This window comes from Rana temporaria, chromosome 12 (genome assembly GCF_905171775.1).
Source record: "Rana temporaria chromosome 12, aRanTem1.1, whole genome shotgun sequence".
Taxonomy (NCBI): domain Eukaryota; kingdom Metazoa; phylum Chordata; class Amphibia; order Anura; family Ranidae; genus Rana; species Rana temporaria.
In genome coordinates, this window is record NC_053500.1 from 45,663,019 (window position 1) to 45,687,239 (window position 24,221).

Genomic DNA, 24,221 nt, shown 5'->3' on the forward strand with positions numbered 1-24,221 from the left:
ATGGTGAAATATAACAATGCAGTGAAGCCAAAACGTAACCACCACCGGTGAAGAACTTAATAAGATGTGCGCTTACCAGAAGGCAAGCATAATAGGCTTGCGGCTGAACCCCAGCCAGGGTCTTTACACTGGAACCGCCATCGACATCAGGGATGAGGATCCTCCCAATTACCGAAGATGGTATACAAATCCCAAAGAGAAAAGGCTCACAATAGTGATGTACCGTAATTGATTGGAAAATTGACCATATAATAACACACTGGGAAAGAGAGAACCACCACCCATAGGGAGCACCATATAAATTACACGCTTACCAGACAGATAAGCTTTAATGGCTTGCTGCTGTACCCCAGCCAGGGCCTTTAAACCGGACTGTCTCCAACCTCACAGACTCAGGGCTCTCCCAGTTTCCACAGCAACAGTAAAACCACAGGAAAAAATGAATCCACAATAGTGATGTACCGTAAAAAAAATGTTGAATTTAGTATAAAAGATGCACTTACAAAAATGTCATTCAAGAAAGTTTAAAAGATGAGCCGGCCGGCTTCCACGAACGCCCGTCCTCATGGACCGTAACGCCACACGTCAGAGCGTCTCCTTAGCCGACGTACGTTTCGTCAAATAATGACAACGTCATTATTTGACGAAACGTACGTCGGGTATTTTAGCGCGGTAAAATTTTTCTGTCTATATGGTGGGTGTAATGCAAGATGAAGTGATGGGCGCCATACACTTTTTGAATGAAAATGAGATTATCTCAACAGAACTGTGGGAGAGCGGCTTAGGGCCAGGACACCCTTAAGTAGATGCAATGATAATTTTCAGACTCCGAGACTTCTACAGATAGACAGCTATACAGTGGAAGGCCTCCAGCCGGACACCACTTCTGTATAGGTAAGGCCGCTGTCTCCTATGGCAACAATCTTGTAAAAGTCACTAACGGTATTGTACCTAACTATTGGTAACACAGAATAGTTCTCTTCACACTCTACAGTTTCTCACTGTAGATCTTCACTCACTGAGCTCCCAGTTTCTCATTAGACTCTCAGACCCAATCGCCACTTCCATAACTCAGTATCTTCCTCAAGCGTCACCCCCGCTTCCCTGCTGGGTCCCTGGCTTGGCACTCTCAGTACTCTTCATGCATCACCCCTGCTGACCCGCAAGGTCCCTGGCTTGGCACTCACTGATGCTCCCCAAGCGTCACCTCTGCTGTCCCGCTGGGTCCCTGACTTGGAACTTACTGAAGCTTCCCCACTTCTTCACCATCCCTGGTTGGTGAGAAGACTGCTCTGGTACTGGCTCCAGCTCACTCACAGTGGTCTCCGGTGGATTAAAAAGGTGGATGGTCCCTTAGTGGCGACAGCTTCCCCTCTACCTCCGACCACAACTGGTTCCCCTTCCGGCTGGTGACAGAACCTTCATCCCCTGAGTCCACCCAAATAAATAGGCTCTCCCAGCAGGCCAAGGGGCTTAAAGAAACTCCTGCCTATTGGCTGAGACACCCTATCCATTCATAACCTGACCTTGCTAAGCCCTTGTTTATCTAATGTCACCAGCATAACGCCACCTAGCGACAGAAGAGAGAAGGTGCAGCAAGTCCAGAATAAGAGAGGAATCAGTGGATCTACTAACAATTAACCAGGGCAACTACTGCCTGGAAAACTAAATGTATTAGCAACCCTGCCTAAACATCAGGGTGCTACATCAGGTGTCGCCAACATCCACCCATAGCAGAGATATCATCAAGAAGGAGGAGGCTATACTTAAAGGAGTTGTAAAAGGCAGAAGGTTTTGTTATCTTAATGTATTCTATGCAATAAGATAAAAAAACCTTTTGTGTGTAGCAGCCCCCCCAGCACCCCCAATTACCTAACTGAGCTCCTTCTCTCTTCAGCAATGTCCACGATCCCCTCAACCATCCAGTACACTGATTGGCTGAGACAGAGCAGCGGCGCTATTGGCTCCCCCGGCTGTCAATCAAATTCAGTCAACCAATGAGGGAAGAGGGGGCAGGGCCAGGCCGGGGCTCCGTGTCTGAATAGATACACAGAGCTCTGACTCGACTTGGGTGACAACCTGTAAAAAGCTGCTGGCTGAGGGGCACTCAAAAGGAGGGAGGGTCTAGGAGCAGCAAAGAGGGACCCAAGAAGAGGAGGATCCGGGCTGCTCTGTGCAAAACCAACTGTATAAGATGTTTGTTTTTTTGTTTTTTTAAGCGGGCCTTTACAATCACAACATACTCAAAAAACATTTGTCTTGTGTGTGTATGTTTATGTGCTTATAAAAAATAAAAAATAAATCTAAAATAAAATCTGTTTAAAAAAATTAAAATAAATAACACTTACTTGGGTACCTTATTTACAGTTTAAGTGGGCATGCCCTTAAAGGATAAGTTCACCTTTTAAATAAAAAATAAAATCACTTTTTTTGCAGGTAACATAATGTGCATACACTATTTTATTTGTATTTTTTTAGGAGCCTGGAAAGCATTGCACCAGTGATCAGCAGATTGCCATGCAGGACTATTACAGACTGTGGGCCAGATTCACAGACAGTGGCGTATGTTTGAGCGGGCGTAGCGCATCTCATATGTGCTATGCCGACATAACATAGAGAGGCAAGACCAGTATTCACAAAGCACTTGCTCCCTAAGTTACGGCGACGTAGCGTAAATGGGCCGGCGTAAGCCTGCCTAAGTCAAATTAGGAAGGTAGTGGGCGTGTTGTATTAAAATTAAAATTAACTGTGACCCCATGTAAATGAATGGCCGAACGAACGGCGCATGCGCGCGCAGAATCACGTCGCATATACTCCCTAAGATACGACGGCTCAATGCATACGACGTGAACGTAACCTACGCCCAGCCCCATTCACGTACGACTTACGTAAACGACGTAAAATACGACGGCTGTTCCGACGTCCATACCCTAACATGACTTACCCCTGCTTTAGGTGGGATAACTTTACGCCGGACGTACGCCTTACGTAAACGGTGTAGCTTAATGGGACGGGCGCAAGTACTTTGTGAATCGGCGTATCTAGGTCATTTACATATTCGACGCGTAAATCAATGGAAGCGTCCCTAGCGGCCAGCGTAAATATGTACCCAAGATACAACGGCGTAGGAGACTTACGTCGGTCGGATGGAGCCAGAATTCAGGTGTATCTAGTTTCAAGAATACGGCGCATAGATACGACGGCGCATCCGTGGACTTACGCGGCGTATAAGAAGATACGTCGGCGTAAGTCCTACCTGAATCTGGCCCTGTAAGTGTAAGGTTCACACTGACAGGAAGAATCAATGAATAACCACAGCACTAAACAGCACTGTGGTAGTTCATTGAGAACTACAAGCCGACATTGGCAAAGGCTGTCGGTAGTTGCAGCTCATTCATTCACCAAACTCTGTGAATGAATGATACGGCCATGTGGGTGGAGCCCCGCAGGGCTGTGTTTTTTTTCAAAAGTGACAGCTGGTACAGGGAACTTCTCCTTGTACTGCTGTCACAGGAGGAAGGGGGAAGGGTGAAACATGCAACATGTTCCCAAAGGTGAAATTATCCTTTAACTGTGCACCAAAAAAATGTATAGATTTTTTTTTTGCAAGAATAAAAAGAAAACAACCAGACTAAAACTATCACTGCTATCTCAAACTAACAGGTTAAATTGATGTCAGTCAATCTGTGAAAGAACATATGGGGGTAGATTCACAACCGTGATACGACGGCGTATCTCCAGATATGCCGTTGTATCTCCGAGTATGGCCGGTTGTATCTATGCGCCTGATTCATAGAATCAGTTACGCATAGATTTCTGTTAGATTCGACCGGCGTAAGTCTCTTACGCCATCGGATCTTAACTGCATATTTACGCTGGCCGCTAGGGGCGTGTACGCTGATTTACGCCTAGAATATGTAAATTAGCTAGATACGCGAATTCACAAATGTACGCCCGGCCGACGCAGTACATTTACGCCGTTTAGGTTAGGCTTTTCCCGGCGTAAAGTTACCCCTGCTATATGAGGTGTATATGCCGTGCACCAATGTTAAGTATGGCCGTCGTTCCTGCGTCAAAATTTGAAAATGTTACGTTGTTTGCGTAAGTCGTTCGCGAATAGGGCTGGACGTAATTTACGTTCACGTCGAAAGCAACCATTTGCTTTCGTAAAAAACGTCAAATACGCGGGTCACAGTTAATATACATAAAACACGCCCACATCATCCACATTTGAATTAGGCGGGCTTACGCCGACACACATACGTTACGCCGCCGTAACTAAGGGCGCAAGTTGTTTCTGAATACAGAACTTGCGCCCTAAATTACGCGGCGTAACATATCTGAGATACGTTACGCCGGGCGGATAGATACACCATTGTATCTGAATCCAGCCCACAGACTTCACAATGGAGATTATTGATGATGCAGAGAGTTAGGAAATGTGACAAAGGATAAGAACTGACATGTGAAAAACAACAAGAAGATCAGACAGCTAGAAAGTGAGAGAGGGGCACGAAAACAACTAAAAAGTGAGCAAGAGGGAAGAAAGACTAAAAAGTGAGCAAGAGGGAAGAAAGAAGACTAAAAAATGAGCGAGAGGAAAAAAAGTAAAAATACATACAGAAGGTAATCAAAAGGGGGGTGAAAATAGTCATTTCCCGTGTGATGAAAGATCAAGGCAGATGGCAGAGAGAATAGAAACCAGAAACATGAGTGAGGAGTGACCCACAAGTGCTGAATGAACAAGAAAAGAGAGAAAAGATCCAGAAAGCAAGAGAGGAAAGGAAAACAATGACTGAAAAAGAGCAGACCTCTGTTGGAGAGAAAGCAGACAATGATGTTTGTAAATCACAGAGAAATCCTTTTCTGGGTCGCTCTCTGTTTCTGCAAAAAGGCACCGCGCGCCCTCTTTCTTACTCTTATTTGATCAATTGTTTGTTTTTTCCTTTAGCCTTTTCTAAGGGTTCATATTTGGGGTGCAGGGTGAGCTCAAACATGCCTACTGGGTACTTTTACCCCCTTCCTGCCCAGGCCAATTTTCAGCCTTCAGCACTGTCACTCTTTGAGCCTAGGTTCACATTGAAGCGATTTGGCATGCGATTTGATATTATATATTACCATAAATCTTGTATTGCCAGACTGATACACCATATAAGCCTCTCAATCAGTTATTTCATTTATGTCCAAGCTAATGTTGGTACCTGGTCTACACACTAAAAAGAGTGTTAAAAAACAGTCACTGCTTTATTGAAGCTAGGTACTGATTGTCCTGATTAGACCACAGCACTACAACAGACCTCAGCACATGACAGCTATTCTTTCCATTTATATTGGTACCCCAAATCCGGGAGCACAGTAACATGCACATTTAAACATTTCCTGGTTGTAATTAGAGCTTACTTTCCCTCTGCCACATGTTTCTGATTGGCAGGACTGATGGACACTGTTGGGGCTGCACTGATAATCAGTGCCTTAAAGGGACACTAAAGGAAATATTTTTTTTAGCTAAATAGCTTCCTTTACCTTACTGCAGTCCTGTTTTTATGTCCTCATTGTTCGTTTTTGCTATGATGTTGCTATAATCCTTCTCTGTTCTGAACAGTCTGTTTCCTGATGAAAAAAGTCATGGGAGCTTTCTCTCTGTGGCACTAATCAATGAGGTGTTAGAAACAAAAAAAGCTGCCCATTTGTGTATCGCACGCCAGCTGCTGCCTTGGTATATTAGGTTGGGAGGGTATTAGCGCGGTTTTTGTTTTTTCTTTTTCAATCAATGAGGTGTGATTACTGTGTGTCTTAAACCCCTCAGAACCAATCACTTTTGTTTTACAAACCATCACTGCCCTCTATTGGCTCTGTGTCTCTGTACTTCACAGAAGCATGAAACTAGATGCATAAACGAAACTGAAACTACAGGTACATTATATTATTGATTTTTATCTATTTTTAATAATTTTTAAAAGGAATCAGTTAACTATTATGTCTCTATACCCTGTAAACAGTCATTTCAGCAAAAAAAAGTTTTTCCTTTACAACTCCTTTAATTATCAGTGTAGATGTAACCTTTCACACAAGCTGGTTACCAGCTCTCCTCACCCTGTCACAGGAAAGGAATGACAATAACTGGCAAGTGTGTTCACATTGTGATCAGCTGTGATTGGACATAGTTCATCACATGGTAAGGGGCTGCTGTAATTCCCCCCAACTGTGATCAGCTGTGTCGGAAGGATCACACCGAGCGTGTCACAGCGGATGGGAGGTGATTCAGGGAATATCAGGGGCTGTAGTTTTGAAATGTTTTTGTTAGCTAAATTTTGACATTTTCTTTAACTTATTACATAATACAGTGTGGTACTGCAAAAAAACAAAAACAAAGCTTACAAAAACTATATTTTTGGTTTTGCCACTGGCCAATTTGTACGAAGTTGAGGACTTACGGAGGGAAGAAGAAGAAGAAGAAGAAGAAGAAGAAGAAGAAGAAGAAGAAGAAGAAGAAGAAGAAGAAGAAGAAGAAGAAGAAGAAGAAGAAGAAGAAGAAGAAGAAGAAGAAGAAGAAGAAGAAGAAGAAGAAGAAGAAGAAGAAGAAGAAGAAGAAGAAGAAGAAGAAGAAGAAGAAGAAGAAGAAGAAGAAGAAGAAGAAGAAGAAGAAGAAGAAGAAGAAGAAGAAGAAGAAGAAGAAGAAGAAGAAGAAGAAGAAGAAGAAGAAGAAGAAGAAGAAGAAGAAGAAGAAGAAGAAGAAGAAGAAGAAGAAGAAGAAGAAGAAGAAGAAGAAGAAGAAGAAGAAGAAGAAGAAGAAGAAGAAGAAGAAGAAGAAGAAGAAGAAGAAGAAGAAGAAGAAGAAGAAGAAGAAGAAGAAGAAGAAGAAGAAGAAGAAGAAGAAGAAGAAGAAGAAGAAGAAGAAGAAGAAGAAGAAGAAGAAGAAGAAGAAGAAGAAGAAGAAGAAGAAGAAGAAGAAGAAGAAGAAGAAGAAGAAGAAGAAGAAGAAGAAGAAGAAGAAGAAGAAGAAGAAGAAGAAGAAGAAGAAGAAGAAGAAGAAGAAGAAGAAGAAGAAGAAGAAGAAGAAGAAGAAGAAGAAGAAGAAGAAGAAGAAGAAGAAGAAGAAGAAGAAGAAGAAGAAGAAGAAGAAGAAGAAGAAGAAGAAGAAGAAGAAGAAGAAGAAGAAGAAGAAGAAGAAGAAGAAGAAGAAGAAGAAGAAGAAGAAGAAGAAGAAGAAGAAGAAGAAGAAGAAGAAGAAGAAGAAGAAGAAGAAGAAGAAGAAGAAGAAGAAGAAGAAGAAGAAGAAGAAGAAGAAGAAGAAGAAGAAGAAGAAGAAGAAGAAGAAGAAGAAGAAGAAGAAGAAGAAGAAGAAGAAGAAGAAGAAGAAGAAGAAGAAGAAGAAGAAGAAGAAGAAGAAGAAGAAGAAGAAGAAGAAGAAGAAGAAGAAGAAGAAGAAGAAGAAGAAGAAGAAGAAGAAGAAGAAGAAGAAGAAGAAGAAGAAGAAGAAGAAGAAGAAGAAGAAGAAGAAGAAGAAGAAGAAGAAGAAGAAGAAGAAGAAGAAGAAGAAGAAGAAGAAGAAGAAGAAGAAGAAGAAGAAGAAGAAGAAGAAGAAGAAGAAGAAGAAGAAGAAGAAGAAGAAGAAGAAGAAGAAGAAGAAGAAGAAGAAGAAGAAGAAGAAGAAGAAGAAGAAGAAGAAGAAGAAGAAGAAGAAGAAGAAGAAGAAGAAGAAGAAGAAGAAGAAGAAGAAGAAGAAGAAGAAGAAGAAGAAGAAGAAGAAGAAGAAGAAGAAGAAGAAGAAGAAGAAGAAGAAGAAGAAGAAGAAGAAGAAGAAGAAGAAGAAGAAGAAGAAGAAGAAGAAGAAGAAGAAGAAGAAGAAGAAGAAGAAGAAGAAGAAGAAGAAGAAGAAGAAGAAGAAGAAGAAGAAGAAGAAGAAGAAGAAGAAGAAGAAGAAGAAGAAGAAGAAGAAGAAGAAGAAGAAGAAGAAGAAGAAGAAGAAGAAGAAGAAGAAGAAGAAGAAGAAGAAGAAGAAGAAGAAGAAGAAGAAGAAGAAGAAGAAGAAGAAGAAGAAGAAGAAGAAGAAGAAGAAGAAGAAGAAGAAGAAGAAGAAGAAGAAGAAGAAGAAGAAGAAGAAGAAGAAGAAGAAGAAGAAGAAGAAGAAGAAGAAGAAGAAGAAGAAGAAGAAGAAGAAGAAGAAGAAGAAGAAGAAGAAGAAGAAGAAGAAGAAGAAGAAGAAGAAGAAGAAGAAGAAGAAGAAGAAGAAGAAGAAGAAGAAGAAGAAGAAGAAGAAGAAGAAGAAGAAGAAGAAGAAGAAGAAGAAGAAGAAGAAGAAGAAGAAGAAGAAGAAGAAGAAGAAGAAGAAGAAGAAGAAGAAGAAGAAGAAGAAGAAGAAGAAGAAGAAGAAGAAGAAGAAGAAGAAGAAGAAGAAGAAGAAGAAGAAGAAGAAGAAGAAGAAGAAGAAGAAGAAGAAGAAGAAGAAGAAGAAGAAGAAGAAGAAGAAGAAGAAGAAGAAGAAGAAGAAGAAGAAGAAGAAGAAGAAGAAGAAGAAGAAGAAGAAGAAGAAGAAGAAGAAGAAGAAGAAGAAGAAGAAGAAGAAGAAGAAGAAGAAGAAGAAGAAGAAGAAGAAGAAGAAGAAGAAGAAGAAGAAGAAGAAGAAGAAGAAGAAGAAGAAGAAGAAGAAGAAGAAGAAGAAGAAGAAGAAGAAGAAGAAGAAGAAGAAGAAGAAGAAGAAGAAGAAGAAGAAGAAGAAGAAGAAGAAGAAGAAGAAGAAGAAGAAGAAGAAGAAGAAGAAGAAGAAGAAGAAGAAGAAGAAGAAGAAGAAGAAGAAGAAGAAGAAGAAGAAGAAGAAGAAGAAGAAGAAGAAGAAGAAGAAGAAGAAGAAGAAGAAGAAGAAGAAGAAGAAGAAGAAGAAGAAGAAGAAGAAGAAGAAGAAGAAGAAGAAGAAGAAGAAGAAGAAGAAGAAGAAGAAGAAGAAGAAGAAGAAGAAGAAGAAGAAGAAGAAGAAGAAGAAGAAGAAGAAGAAGAAGAAGAAGAAGAAGAAGAAGAAGAAGAAGAAGAAGAAGAAGAAGAAGAAGAAGAAGAAGAAGAAGAAGAAGAAGAAGAAGAAGAAGAAGAAGAAGAAGAAGAAGAAGAAGAAGAAGAAGAAGAAGAAGAAGAAGAAGAAGAAGAAGAAGAAGAAGAAGAAGAAGAAGAAGAAGAAGAAGAAGAAGAAGAAGAAGAAGAAGAAGAAGAAGAAGAAGAAGAAGAAGAAGAAGAAGAAGAAGAAGAAGAAGAAGAAGAAGAAGAAGAAGAAGAAGAAGAAGAAGAAGAAGAAGAAAAAGAAGAAAAAGAAGAAAAAGAAGAATCACAGCCAAAACTACCTAAAACATAATATATTTTTTTTTAAGTTGCAATGATTCAGACTGGGGAGCTACCATTGTATTTAAGCCAAGCTAACTGTAAAAGTTAAAAAAACAATTACACTTCCAAAATACTGTATGTGATGCCAAAATATGGGGGTGTTACCTGTTAAATTGTACTATTCCAGGGCGGGCCGAGTGATATAGTGAGCGGCTATGGCCGCCAGCTGTATCACGGGAGCGCGCCCGCAAGCACTCAACACCATGCGAGATCGCATAAAGGTGTTGAGTCCTTGCGGGGGGGGGGAGCCGAGACAGCCGCTGAGGGACCCCAGAAGACCGGGTTCGTGGGCCACTTTGTGCAAAACGAGCTGAACAGTGGAGGTAAGTATAACATGTTTGTTATTTAAAAAAAAAAAAAATTCTTTAGTGGTCATTTAAGTGCCTCATGACACTGCCTAGCTCCCCTTGCCCTTTTTTGACAATAGCTGACTTGTTAGCCTTGAAATTGGCAAGAATTTATCATCAAGAGTCACTCTTGATAGACTTCAATCAAATTCACTGCTATGTTTGGGTTTTGGGCATTTCAAACATGATATGACGAACCTCATGCAAACTGAACCCAGGCAGATGTGCCCATCCCTTTTCTCAGCTCGCCTTTAGGTGTTCTGGCACCCCCAGGGCATTTTTTATGAAATAAAAGATTTAAAGTGGTTTTACACCCTGTACAACCACTTTCACCTACAGGTAAGCCTATATTAAGGCTTACCTATAGGTGCTGGAAATATTATAATGTCCCCGAACAATGTCATCTTCTGCGAATGCGCCGATGTATTCGGCGCATGCGCACTTTAGAAAGGGCATGCTGTGCGGTTTCTTTTTTTTTTTTTTTTTAAGTGTATTTTGTGCGTGTACTCGAGAGAAGAGCCGGACTGCAGGAGTTGGGAGTAGGCAGGCCTCCCCCAGAGGCAATCTGCCATCTTTCTCCATGCCCCGGGTGGCAATGGCGGGTGTGTGAGGGGGTCCTCCCACACAGCCCGCCCTACCTGCTCCGCTTTGAAGCCCAACGGGGCAGAGGGACTCCCTATAAGGGAGTGAGAGGATCTAGCCCACTCAACCAGCCCCGTTAGTCCTTCTCCTCTCTTTTTAGAGACCGCGTGGTCAAAGTGCGTGCATGTTAACCCAATTTCGAGTGCGTGTAAGTGTGGTGGTTTTTGTGGGAGGGGGGTGGGCGTACTAAGCGCAGGCTTATCTCGCATAGCACACCCACCGGGAGCCGGGCTGAGACCACCAAACTCAATTCACATTTAGCCAAGACCAGGATCCGAACCTGTAGCTGCAGAGGTGAATGGCTTGTCAGCACAGTGCCAATCGTGTTGAGCCACCGCAGCTCCCATTGCTGTGCCGTTTCTAGAGTGGGTCATGCCGTGACTGGCAACTCCCGCTCATGCGTAGGAGTGATGTCACGTGACCCCGGCCTGTCACAGAGTCACAGGCTTCGCTTTCAGGTAGACATGTGCACTGCCGGAAAAAAAAAAAAAATTGTTTTCGTTTCATTCGTTTTTTTGCTTTTTACGGAAATTTGTAAATTCGGGAAATTATAAAATTCAACATTTTGGAAGATCGAAATTTAGAAAATTCGAAATTTTGGAAATTAAACATTTTGGAAATTCAAAATTTCGGAAATTCAAAAAATTCTGAAATTTCGGAATTAACTAATTTGTCAAAATGTATTAAAAAACGAATTCGGAACTAAACGAATTGCACATGTCTAGTTTCAGATAAGTGACACATAATGGGCTACTATGCGATGCATAGTAGCCCATTATGCTATTACCTTTGCAGGGAAATAAAGAGGAAGTAAAACCCACCAGGGTTTACTTCCTCTTTAATATCCAGCAAGGACAGTTTTGAGAACTTAGGGCCAGATTCACAGAACAGATACGACGGCGTATCTCCTGATACACCGTCGTATCTCTTGTTCTATCTATGCGGCTGATTCATAGAATCAGTTCCGCATAGATAGCCCTAAGATCCGACAGGTGTAATTGACTTACACCGTCGGATCTTAGGATGCAGTACCTCGGCCACCGCTGGGTGGAGTTCGCGTCGTATTCCAGCGTCGGGTATGCAAATTAGCAGTTACGGCGATCCACTAAGGTTTTTCCCGTCGTTACGTCGGCGCAAGTCTTAGTTTCCCGTCGCAAAGTTAGGGGTGCTATTAACATGGTGTAAAATTACTCCACCATGTTAAAGTATGCCCGTTGTTCCCGCGTCGCTTTTGAATTTTTTTTTTCCCGGCGTAAGTACGTTACGCACGTCGCGATTCACAAACACGTCGGGCCGCCGTAAGTTTGCGCAAAGCACGTCGGGAAAATTGCGAACGGATCATGCGCAGTACGTCCGGCGCGGGAGCACGCCTAATTTAAATGGTACCCGCCCCATTTGAATTGGGCGGGCTTGCGCCGGATGTGTTTACGATACACTGCCGCAAGTTTACAGGTAAGTGCTTTGTGGATCGGGCACTTACACTGAAAACTTGCGGCGGTGTAACGTAAACGGGTTACGTTACACGCCGCAATTCTACGTGAATCTGGCCCTTAAAGTGTTACTAAACCTACAACAGTAAAATCAGTGTGTATATGCAGCATAGCATGCTTGTTTGTAACAGCTCTAGGGAACGAGAGTGAACCACAACTGCGGTAGCAAGGATTTCAATGCTATTTTTTATGTGAGAATTCAGTATTAGGCCCCAGGCGTCACTCCACACAAACAGGAGTTTTCTACATCATCTCTCTCTCACATAAAGAAAGGTGTTGAGCTACTGAGCTTGGACACATTACAACATGCGACCAGAGCTTAGCGTTTAAAATTATAGTACGCACTAAAAGATTCCAATGCAAAACTGTATGCAAGTAATTATCAGTGTTGCATAGCGTCGTGCATTAGGCCACTAAGGGAGAAGGTATGAAATATGTCAACCCTTAGCATAGAAAAATTTAGGCGAACATGTCCTGCAACTTAGGGCAAGGCCCATAAGCAAATAACACGTATGTCAACTCGTAATAAATAGGCGTTGTAGAGACAACTAATAGTTGCATAAGAGTGGCAATTATAGCTCAGGCAATAATAATTGCATACGAGAGGCAAATATAGCTTAGGTACTTTGAGAGTACACGTAGTAAATAGAAGTTGTAGCGACAACTAATAGTTGCATATAAGAGGCAATTATAGCTCAGGTACTTTGAGAGTACACGTAGTAAATAGGAGTTGTTGCGACAACTAATAGTTGCATATTAGAGGCAAATATCGCTCAGGTAATTTGAGAGTACATGTTAACGATAGTAACTAGTAATTGCATATGAAGGGCATCCATAGCACAGGTATTTTGAGAGTGTATGTCCCTTTAAAATACTTTGCAGCGACAGGTAAAGACACACCAGTCAGTCCCAAGAAGTATGTTAATAGCCACAAGCCCCAATAAATAACAGCAATTGTTTTAGGTGGAAAGTATGCAGCAGATCTTTCTGTAGAACTACAAGGGACACAATTTCTACTTATCCATTTGCAGGGCTTCAGTGTTTAGCAGCAAGGGACTCCGTAGTGTAGGGCATCAGCAAGGAAGAACTCCCAGGTTGTCCGCAGCGATGGCAGGCTGGACGCATTGAAGATCTGTTCCTAGCTGCCCATAACGTTGCCTCTATTGTAGCGTGGCCGGAATGGCTGACAATAATAGAACGAGAGCTGTATTTGAAATGAATTATAGGCAGTGACCAGCTGCAGTGCATCAGCACTGAATTCAAAAGAACCGCCATGAGTAGCGGCGCACTTCCGCGTTACAAGCTGGAACGCACCACGGCGCCGGGCGATGACGTCATCGCGCGAGCGCCAGCTATTACAAAGAACAGCCAACGCGACGGCACCTGTTACATTGTTATACTCAATGTGAAACTTAAGGGGTTAATCCTCCGCATTGTGTATAAAGGTTGTTTTATCCTGTATGCACAGATCCTTCCCATCCCTGCACTGTCTATCTGGGGAAGGCCAGCTAACACAAGCAGAGTAGCCAACCTGCACATGCTCAGTTGTGTCTTTTATGCTGGAGAGAACATTTACTTGTTCTCAGAGATAACCAAGTCACATGATATTGGCATCACACATTTGGGAGTGTATACAGGCTGAAGTGGAAATCTCCTCCTACCTGAACTCTCAGCACTGATACAGATAAACCAAAAAGGTACAGTATATAGTAGCAATATTTTTAAATATGTAAAAAGAAGATTTATAAGCTGTCGGCACTGTGGGGGGGGCAATTGAACTATTTTCATATTACTGGGTTTAGTAACACTTTAAGCACCGAAAATGTGAGGTGGTTTAACTCTCTGGCATCAGCCATAAATTGAAATGACAGTTTTAGATAGATTGACCCTTTAGAAATTTAAAAGGAGAATTTCCTACCTTTTATGTCTGATTTCTTCCACTGCTTTCACCCAAGGGAAATTCTCAATAAATTCTGGGCTTCAAGAGGAATTGTAACACTGCAAAACTTGATTGACAAATTGGGCAATCTAATATTTTCTCCAGCTCTGCGCCCCGAAGACCCTACATAAAAATACAATTTTTACACTTTGCGCAGGTAAACATTTTGTCTTTTCTACCAAACGCATAGGGGTAGATTCAGAGAGAAGATACGACGGCGTATCTCTGAGTCCGGCCGATCGTATCTATGCGCCTGATTCATAGAATTAGTTACGCATAGATTTCTATTAGATCCGACCTGCGTAAGTCTCTTACGCCGTCGGATCGTAACTGCATTTTTCCGCTGACCGATAGGGGCGTGTATGCTGATTTACGCGTCGAAATATGTAAATCAGCAAGATACGCAAATTCACGAACGTACGCCCGGCCGAAACAGTACATTTACGCCATTTACGCTAGGCTTTTCCCGGCGTATAGTTACCCCTGCTATATGGTGGCGTAAGTGCGGCGTACCAATGTTAAGTATGGCCGTCGTTCCCGTGTCGAATTTTGAATTGTTTACGTCGTTTGAGTAATTCGTCCGTGAATGGGGCTGGACGTCATCTACGTTCACATCGAAACCAATGACGTCCTTGCGGCGTACTTTGGAGCAATGCACACTGGGAAATTCCACGGACGGCGCATGCGCCGTTCGGGAAAAACGTCAATCACGTCGGGTCAAGCCTAATTTACATAACACATGCCCACCTCTTCACTATTTGAATTAGGCGGGCTTACGCCGGCCTATTTACGCTACGCGGCTGCAACTTTCTTTTAAGAATACGGCACTTGCCTGTAAAAGTTGCGGAGGCGTAACATAAATAGGATACGTTACGCCCGCACAAAGAAACGCTGATCTACGTGAATCTACCCCTCAGGCCCCGTACACGCGGTGGGACAAAACTGATGAGAATGGACCGAGGTTCAGTTTCATCGGTCCAAACCGACGGTGTGTATAGCCCATCGGTCTGTTTTCCTTCGGCCAAACCGATGGCTCGCTGCCCGATCGGACCAAATCGATGGTTAGTACAGAAAAGCATCGGTTCAAAACCCGGGCATGCTCAGAATCAAGTCGACGCATGCTTGGAAGCATTGAATTTAATTTTATTCAGCACGTTGTGTGTTTGACGTCACCGCGTTCTGACCCGATCGGTTTTTGGAACGATGGTGTGTACGCACATCAGACCATTAGGCCACTTCAGCGGTGAACCGATGAAAACGGTCCGTCGAACCATTCTCACCCTATTTTTATATATATATATATATATATATATATATATATATATATATATATATATATATATATATATATATACGACACTGCGTTAGTTTAACTTGCATTTGCGCGGTCGTTCGACACTGTACCCAAATAAAATGTAAGGGCCAGATCCACATACAATTACACTTGTGGCGCGTATCAGAGATACGCTACGCCGCCGTACCTTACCTGGCGTACTTTCAAATCCACAAAGATTTTGCGCCGTAAGTTACGGCAGAGTGTATTTCTGGCGGCGGAATTCAAATCGGCGGGTTTCATTTAAATGAAGCGCGTCCCCGCGCCGAATGAACTGCGCATGCGTCGTCCAGAAATTTCCCGCCGTGCTTTGCGCGAAATGACGTCTCAATGACGTAATTTTTTGAACTTAGACGTGAGTTACGTCCATCCCTATTCACGGACGACTTATGCAAAAAATAAAACATTTCAAATTTCAACGCGGGAACGACGGCCATACTTAACATGGCAATTCTATCTATACGCCGCAAAATACCAGCTTTAACTATACGCCGGAAAAAGCCAACTACAGACGACGTTAGAAAATGCGACGGCCGCGTGTACGTTCGTGGATCGGCGTAAATCGCTAATTTGCATACCCAACGCGGAAAACGACGTGAACGCCACTCAGCGGACGCCGAAGTATTGCATCTTAGATCCGAAGGCATACGAAGACATACACCTGTCGGATCTAACCCAGAAGCCGTCGTATCTTGTTTTGAGGATTCAAAACAACGATACGACGCGGGAAATTTGAAAGTACGCCGGCGTATCAGTAGATACGCCGGCGTACTTGCTCTGTGGATCTGGCCCTAAGTCTTTTTTCCCCCCCACAAATAGAGCTTTCCTTTGGTGGTATTTGATGACGTCTGCGTTTTTTAGTTTTTGCACTATAAACAAAAAAAAAAGAGAAACAATTTTGAAAAAAAACTATAACTAAAAAAAACTAAAACTAAAATTATTTTTTACTTTGTGCTATAAAACACATGCAATAAATAATAATAAAAAAAAATCGAATTTCTTCATCAGTTTTAGCCAATATACAGTATTTTGGTAAACAAAATGACAATAAGTGTATATTGATTGGTTTGCACAAAATTTATCACGTCTACAAACTATGGGATATTTTTATGGCATATTTTTGCTAGTGATGGCAGCGATCAGCGATTTTTTAGTGGGACTGTGATATTGCGGTGGACAAATTTGACACCGAGGCGCTTTACAGGCGCTATAGCGCTAAAAATAGTGCCTACATAGTGCCTGTAAAGCACCTCTCCCCTCACTCCAATGTGAAAGCCTGAGGGTGCGCTGGCAGGACTGTAAAGAAGGTCCTGCAAGCCGCATCTTTACACCACTCCTAAAGCGCTTCTGCCCATTGAAATCAATGGGCAGCGCCGCCGAACTGCCAGCAAAACACCGCTTACTGGCGATTTTAACCTTTTTTCAGCTCCTAGTGTGAGTTAAAAAACGCCCGCTAGTGGCCGAAAAGTGCAGCAAAAAATACGGTAACCCGCCACTAAAAATATCGGTGCTTTACCGCCAGTGCCTGGCACTGCTCAGTGTGAAAGCAGCCTTACTGACATTTTTTGGGGAACCAGTGACATTATTATTTTGATCAGTGCTAAAAATATGCACGGTTACTGTACTAACCACACTGTCTAGGAAGGAATTAACATCAGGGGCGATCAAAGAGTTTAATGTGTGCCTAGCTTGTACTTGCTAACTGTCAGGGAAGGTTCCCCCTGCTGGTGTTACTGCTATGTTATCCTTGGGCTGCAGTACTGGCGTCCACCAGCGGGGCGTTCTTGGCAGTATGGAGCATACAGCCCTTCCTGCGTTCAGGTGTGACCTGAATGCAATCAGCACGCCTCTATAAATACCCGGCGTGTGTAATCACTCCTCGCCCTGGTATTGTCATACCTCCTGGACCTGAGCTTGTATTTGACCCTGATCCCTGGACCTGATCCTTGATCCCTGCCTGGACTTGTCCTCCCTGTGTCCTGATTCCTGTCCCCATCCTTACCCATCTACTGACCTCCCATGTGTATGACCTTGGCTTGGCTCGTTTATGAATACGGTATTCCCCTTTATTTGTACATACTGTTTGTCGTTTTATTGTGCACTGGTGGTTCACACATTTGTAAATAAACACCTTTTATTTCACTACTCACCTTGTTTGGTTCCTCTGTGCGGTCACACAGTCTGATCTACCAGCATTCCTGACAGTATACCAGGGCCATCCCTTGATCAGACGTGATTGCTTTGAGGAATCATACTGGTGTAGTGTGTGGCTCTAAAGATGGATTTCAATGAAATCATTTACTATTCTCTGCTGGCAGAGGAGGAGGAGGAATATTGTCGCCAGGTTTTTGAGGGATGGACAAGTGACCAGCTGATGGAAGCCATCCGATCAGCCCATTCCATGGTGGATCAGGGTTATATGTCTTATGATGATGTTCAGGCATTAATCCGTTTGTGTGTAAAGCCAGCTCTGTCATTTATTCCTGATGGCAGTGACGATTTCTCTCCCCCCTTCAGTCATGACCAAGTTGAATCCCTGGTGTGGTTATTAGAGGATGATCCAGTTTCTTTTGATGAACATTATTCCTCCTGTCCCCAGCAAAAGTTGTCTGAGTGCATTAGTTCTGTGCAGTCTCTGATTAGGCAAGGTGTGTGTGAACCTGCTTTTGTTCAGCCTGTGCTGCAGGCATGGTCAGATCTCCTGATTTCTGCCAAACCACCTGTTTCCAGCCCTGCCATTAACCACTCACCTCCCCAAATATCCATCTGTCCATCACCAATGGCAACCCCAGTCGAAGCTCAGTATACACTGCTTCCCACCAGATACCAATATCCAGTCTCTGCTCCCTGTACCTATCCTGCATACAACCCACCTGTCTCTTCTCAGCCGCCTACTAACCCACAAAAACTTCCTCCAGCTACTGTTCCCTCTACTCTGCCATATCCCAATCCTCCTTTCCAGTCTGCTGCACCCCTTACCTACAGAGCTTCTGTGGCTAAGCCCAAGAAAAAACGAAAGTTTTTCCCAACCAAGATGATCCTGCCAGTAACCCAACCTGTCTCCACACCAACCAACCTGCTCCAGTTTGCTTGCATGCCAGCTGAACCTGATTCTGCCAAACCTCTACCTGCTATGCGGCAAGTTTGCCAGCCTGATCCTGTATGCCAGCCTGAAGTTCCTGTGCCAGTTTGCCAGCCTAAAGTTGCTGTGCCAGTTTGCCAGCCTGAAGTTGCTGTGCCAGTTTGCCAGCCTGAAGTTGCTGTGCCAGTTTGCCAGCCTGAAGTTGCTGTGCCAGTTTGCCAGCCTGAAGTTGCTGTGCCAGTTTGCCAGCCTGAAGTTGCTGTTTCAGTGTCATCTGCCCTGCCTGTTTCAGTGTCATCTGCCCTGCCTGTTTCAGTGTCATCTGCCCTGCCTGTTTCGGTGCCATCCGCTGCCCAGTCTGAGGTGTCCCTGCCCGCTGCCCAGCTCGACGACCCGGAGTTTGCTGCCCAGCTCGACGACCCGGAGCCTGCTGCCCAGCTCGACGACCCGGAGCCTGCTGCCCAGCTCGACGTCCCGGAGCCTGCTGCCCAGCTCGACGTCCCGGAGCCTGCTGCCCAGCTCGACGACCCGGAGCCTGCTGCCCAGCTCGACGACCCGGAGCCTGCTGCCCAGCTCGACGACCCGGAGCCTGCTGCCCAGCTCGACGACCCGGAGCCTGCTGCCCAGCTCGACGACCCGGAGCCTGCTGCCCAGCTCGACGACCCGGAGCTTGCTGCCCAGCTCGACGACCCGGAGCTTGCTGCCCAGCTCGACGACCCGGAGCTTGCTGCCCAGCTCGACGACCCGGAGCTTGCTGCCCAGCTCGACGACCCGGAGCTTGCTGCCCAGCTCGACGACCCGGAGTCTGCTGCCCAGCTTGATTTGCCCCTATCTGCATCCCAGCTTGATGTACTTTTTGCCCAACTTAAGATTTCTGTACCCGCTGCCCAGCTTGAGCTGCACTTTGCCCTGTTAAAAGTCATGGACTTTCATCTGGCCCAACCTGATGTGACTTTATCTGCTGCCCAGCTTGACACCACGGACTTCCCCCAGCAACATCTAATTGGAGCGTCCGGAGGCCGCTCCTTTGGGGGGGGGTACTGTCAGGGAAGGTTCCCCCTGCTGGTGTTACTGCTATGTTATCCTTGGGCTGCAGTACTGGCGTCCACCAGCGGGGCGTTCTTAGCAGTGTGGAGCACACAGCCCTTCCTGCGTTCAGGTGTGACCTGAATGCAATCAGCACGCCTCTATAAATACCCGGCGTGTGTAATCACTCCTCGCCCTGGTATTGTCATACCTCCTGGACCTGAGCTTGTATTTGACCCTGATCCCTGGACCTGATCCTTGATCCCTGCCTGGACTTGTCCTCCCTGTGTCCTGATTCCTGTCCCCATCCTTACCCATCTACTGACCTCCCATGTGTATGACCTTGGCTTGGCTCGTTTATGAATACGGTATTCCCCTTTATTTGTACATACTGTTTGTCGTTTTATTGTGCACTGGTGGTTCACACATTTGTAAATAAACACCTTTTATTTCACTACTCACCTTGTTTGGTTCCTCTGTGCGGTCACACAGTCTGATCTACCAGCATTCCTGACACTAACTATGTGGGGGTTGCTCTAACTGGGTAAAGACAGAGATCCGTGTTCCTGCTTAGCAGGAACACAAGATCTCTATCTTCTCCCCTGTCAAAACGGCGATCTGCCTTGTTTACCTAGGAAGATCACCCTTCTGCCTCTACGAGGAATGATCGCGGGTGGCCGGCAGACATCAGGTCCGCCCGACACGCTGATTGGCATCCCCTGTGTCCAACTGCCACATGATCGTGCCTCCAGCAGTGCGCGCACGTGCGTCTCCCAATGTCTATTGCATGAAATTACATAAAAGGTACATAGTTTCGTGCAATAGAGCCTACCTGCCACAATACAAGAGCGGTAGGCAAGTGGTTAAAGTTAATTGGATGTAACAAAAAGCAAGATACTCCCAATGGCTTATGCGCAGCTTACAAGTAATGTAAAATATTTATTTTATAAAAATATTATTTTTATTTTCAATTGGTAAAATTGCATCAATAAAGCAGCAATAACAAAAAGAAAGGGGGAAGGGGGACATATGGAAAAGGAGTAACAACAAACGCTCTGGTATACGCATAAACAAACATATGAAATGTCTATGTAACATTCAACAAAAAGAGATCCACAAATGGTGTATCTGTGGATATTACTGTTCAAAATAACCCCAACGCGTTTCAAACATAATTTTGTATGCAATCTTCTTTAGGGGGACACAGACATCTTTAACATATTAGCTGGGAATTAATAGTCCAGGTTTTGAATCATGTGTCCGGGTCTCAGTCTGCCTGACACCCAGACACATTATTTACACCAGATTTAAAAGGAACACTCCACGTGACCATTTGATGATTTTAGGGCAGAGGAGGAGTAATGCTTGTCCGTGACCCCATCCCCGCCGTCAACACTGTGAGCGAGAGTTTCAGTAGCGTGGATGACACTGCGAGGAGTAGAAGCAGCAGTCAGACAGCCCTCCCAGGACACCATCACAGCCATCTGAACTGTGCGGGATTTCTTCCTCATTCTTTGCTACTCTAAGTCACCCCCTCTGCACTGTGACCGGGGCTGCTATGTATGTACAGCTCTCTGGATGTCTTCACTCACTACACACCATCCACCTCATTAAGAGGGAGGAGAAGGCAGCTGTCTAGAGGTCTTCTTTAACTATAGGGAGGGGTTTTCCTGTATTCCTGGATGGGGGTCTCCTCTTATCTCCCCACAGTGCTCCCACCTGGGGGTCTTCTTTATCTGGAGGGGGAGGGGAATTCCTGTATTCCCATTTGATCACCCCCCTGTAGTCCTCCTAGCTGCAAGTCTTTCTTATCTAGAGGCAGGGATGGACAGGCCATTGGGACTACAGGGAGTTTCCCGGTGGGCCGATGGCTTAGTGGGCTGGCTTCAGTGACAGCGGGCCGCCGCCCCCTCCGCTCCTCTGTCTCTCCCTCCCTGCAGCGCTCACCTCCTCTCCCTCCCCGCAGCGCTCACCTGGGGGGAACAGAGATGCAGGGGGAGGACCAGAGGAGCAGGGGGATGGCAGAGGAGCATGGGGGGGACCAGAAGGAGCATGGGGGAGGGGACAGACAGCTGACTCAACAGCTATGGCCTGGGAGTTTCTCACTTCTGCCTAATCTTGTCCCATGGGGGGGGGGCACCGAACTGATTCTTTGCCCGGGTGAAAAAATGTCTAGCTTCCCCACTGGTACTGCCTATAAGAGCACCAGCTCTAATAAAGTAGAATGGCTACTGGCTAGTAAAGGGGAAGAGGGGGCTTGGGTGGCTGGGGGGCGGGAGTTGTCCGGCCGCCATAGGAGAGACCTATCAAAGTGGGCCAGTCTGGCTGAATTCCAGGGCCAAATTTTTGTCCCAGTCCAGCCCTGTCTAGAGGAGGGAGTTCCTGTATTCCTGGGTGGGGGTTCTATTCTGATCCCCCCCTGCAGTCATATTATCCAGGGGTCTCCTATAACTGGCGGGAGGGGGTTTCCTGTATACCTGGATGGGGGACCGTGTCATCACCACCCTGTGGTCCTCCTGGTCAGGGGTCTCCTTTAACTAGAAGGGGTTTCTGTATTCCTTGATGGGCCTTTCCCTAAATTTGTCTGTATTCCTGGATGGTTGGAAGGGAGTCCATTCTAATCATTCCCATGCACTCCTTCTTATGTTAAGGGTTCTCCTTCTCCTGGAGAGCGGTCAGTACACCTGGACACCTGACTCCAGTTGGGGTTTTCATATTACTCTTTTCACTTCTGGATGGGGGTCCCTGATTACTCCATTATGGGAGTCTCTAAAATACTGAGCCCTAGTGCTCCTGGGCTGTTGGACAGAGTTCTCCATACCCCTTTCACACCAACCTCTGTTAGCATTAGCTGACCTGGGGGGATGTTTTGGGGACAGACTGGCCTGGGAAAGATTATACTGAGAGACAGACCTGGGGGATTATACTAGGGGACAGACTGACTTAGGAGGTATGTATGGGGGTACAGACTGTCCTAGGGGGCATAATCTGACTTGAGGGCATATACTGGGCAACAGACTGACCTGGGAGGGGGGGCTGTGGATTATATTGGTGGACAGACTAACCTAGGGGGATTGTACTGGGGGGACAGACTGATCTTTTAGCCACCCCCACTGTTCATCACGGCACCGCATTGCTGCTCTTCTTGGGCACCCAAAGATGTGCCAAGTCTTTTATAATCCTATAGTGTATACTGCAAAAAAAGTGTTTGTGTTTGGCTTCATGAAAAGGTGACAACCCTATTCAGGGGTTCAGGTTTACTCTCTTACACTGTCAGATGCCTCAGAGTATTTGAAGACAAACATTTAACTTCCATTCAACTGTACTTATAATGATGTTAATCTTAACTTCATTGAATGACAGTGATCATTATGTTCTCTCTTTTGATGATGTCTATATATAGTGTTGGTTTTGTAGTCCGATTAGTTCACTGTACTGGAAGTGACTGTATATAAGCAGAAAGTTACAAATGCTCTTATGTTTACATTAATCTATAGTTATTCTTAGAGATGGATTAACATCAAACAGGGCCAAAGGCAGAGTAAAAGCATAGGGCCCTATCTGTCTTGTGTAATTCAAAATACAGATGGCACAAGCAAGGGTAGGGGACATTCATGCCTGGGTCCCCCGTAAATGTTTTGTACCACTACCCCCGAAGGAGCTGCTGGTTTAATTTGGGCTTTTACACGTTACCTCTAAGTTCGTTGCCAAGGGAAGAAAGTCTGTAAAAACTGCAATGTCAACACAAGAAGTAAAACCTTCAACTCTTAGGTTTTATTTTCACTGCATAAAACTTGTGAAGAAAGTGGGGAGTATAGAGAGAAGGGGAAGGTTCAGGTACGCGGCACAGAATACACAAAAATAGTTCAGCTCCGGTTCCAGAAGGGTCACTCAACACACCATGGTTAGCCTGTGTTCCAACATGGGCCTGAAATGGTAACGCCACCTACAGGTAACAGGGGGAAACTTCTATCAAGCATAACCATAGCCAGAACAGAGGCCAATTTTATGGAATTAGTAAAGTCTGAGCCCAACTATTGTCTCAGACGCCCCCTAAATTTACAATAGCGCCCCAATCATTGGGAGCAGGGCGCTACAGTTTTATAAGCTGAAAAAAAAAAAGTAGAACTGAGTATGTTGATTGATTTGCAGACTGGATATACTATGTAACATGTGTAGAGAATAGTGTTTTTGAAGGGCATAGTTGGAATATACATTACTCATTATTACTCTTGCTTTACTTAAAGCAGTGACGTAACGTAAGTTGTCAGCGCCTGGAGCAAGGCAAGTAATTTGCGCCCCCTCACCCATGTACTTTTAGTACTTACTGAGTTCCTTGCACTAGTACAATAGTACTGACCTACCTGACCAGCTAGATTCCTACAATGACCACTACACTGACCTACCTGATCACTACACTGATCTACTTAACCAATACACTGACCAACCTGATTCCTATACTGACCGCTACACTGACCTAACTGATCATTAAACTGACCTACCCGACCACTACACTGACCTACCCGACCACTACACTGACCTAACTGATCATTACACTGTCCTACCTGACCACTACACTGATCTACCCGACCACTACACTGACCTAACTGATCATTACAATGACCTAACTGATCATTACACGGACCTAACTGATCATTACACTGACCTACCTGACCACTACACTGATCTACCTGACCAATACACTGACCTACCCGATCACTACACTGACCTACCCGACCACTACACTGACCTAACTGATCATTACACTGACCTAACTGATCATTACACTGACCTAACTGATCATTACACTGACCTACCTGACCACTACACTGATCTACCTGACCAATACACTGACTGACCTGATTCCTACACTGAACTACCTGATTCCTACACTGACCACTACACCAACCAACTTGATTCCTATACTGACCACTACACTACCTGACCACTACACCAACCTACCTGATTCCTACACTGATCAACCCGATTCCTA

At 44.6% G+C, this 24,221-nt stretch overlaps 1 protein-coding gene across 1 annotated transcript; it reads left to right on the plus strand.

Moving 5' to 3' along the window:
* Window positions 1-7,120: 7,120 nt before the first annotated feature.
* On the plus strand, window positions 7,121-8,281 carry LOC120918286 (cilia- and flagella-associated protein 251-like; the record flags this gene model as incomplete). Its single annotated transcript, XM_040329799.1, has 1 exon — window positions 7,121-8,281. A coding segment is annotated over one exon (1,161 nt), but the record flags the coding sequence as incomplete, so codon positions are not given.
* Window positions 8,282-24,221: the final 15,940 nt, after the last annotated feature.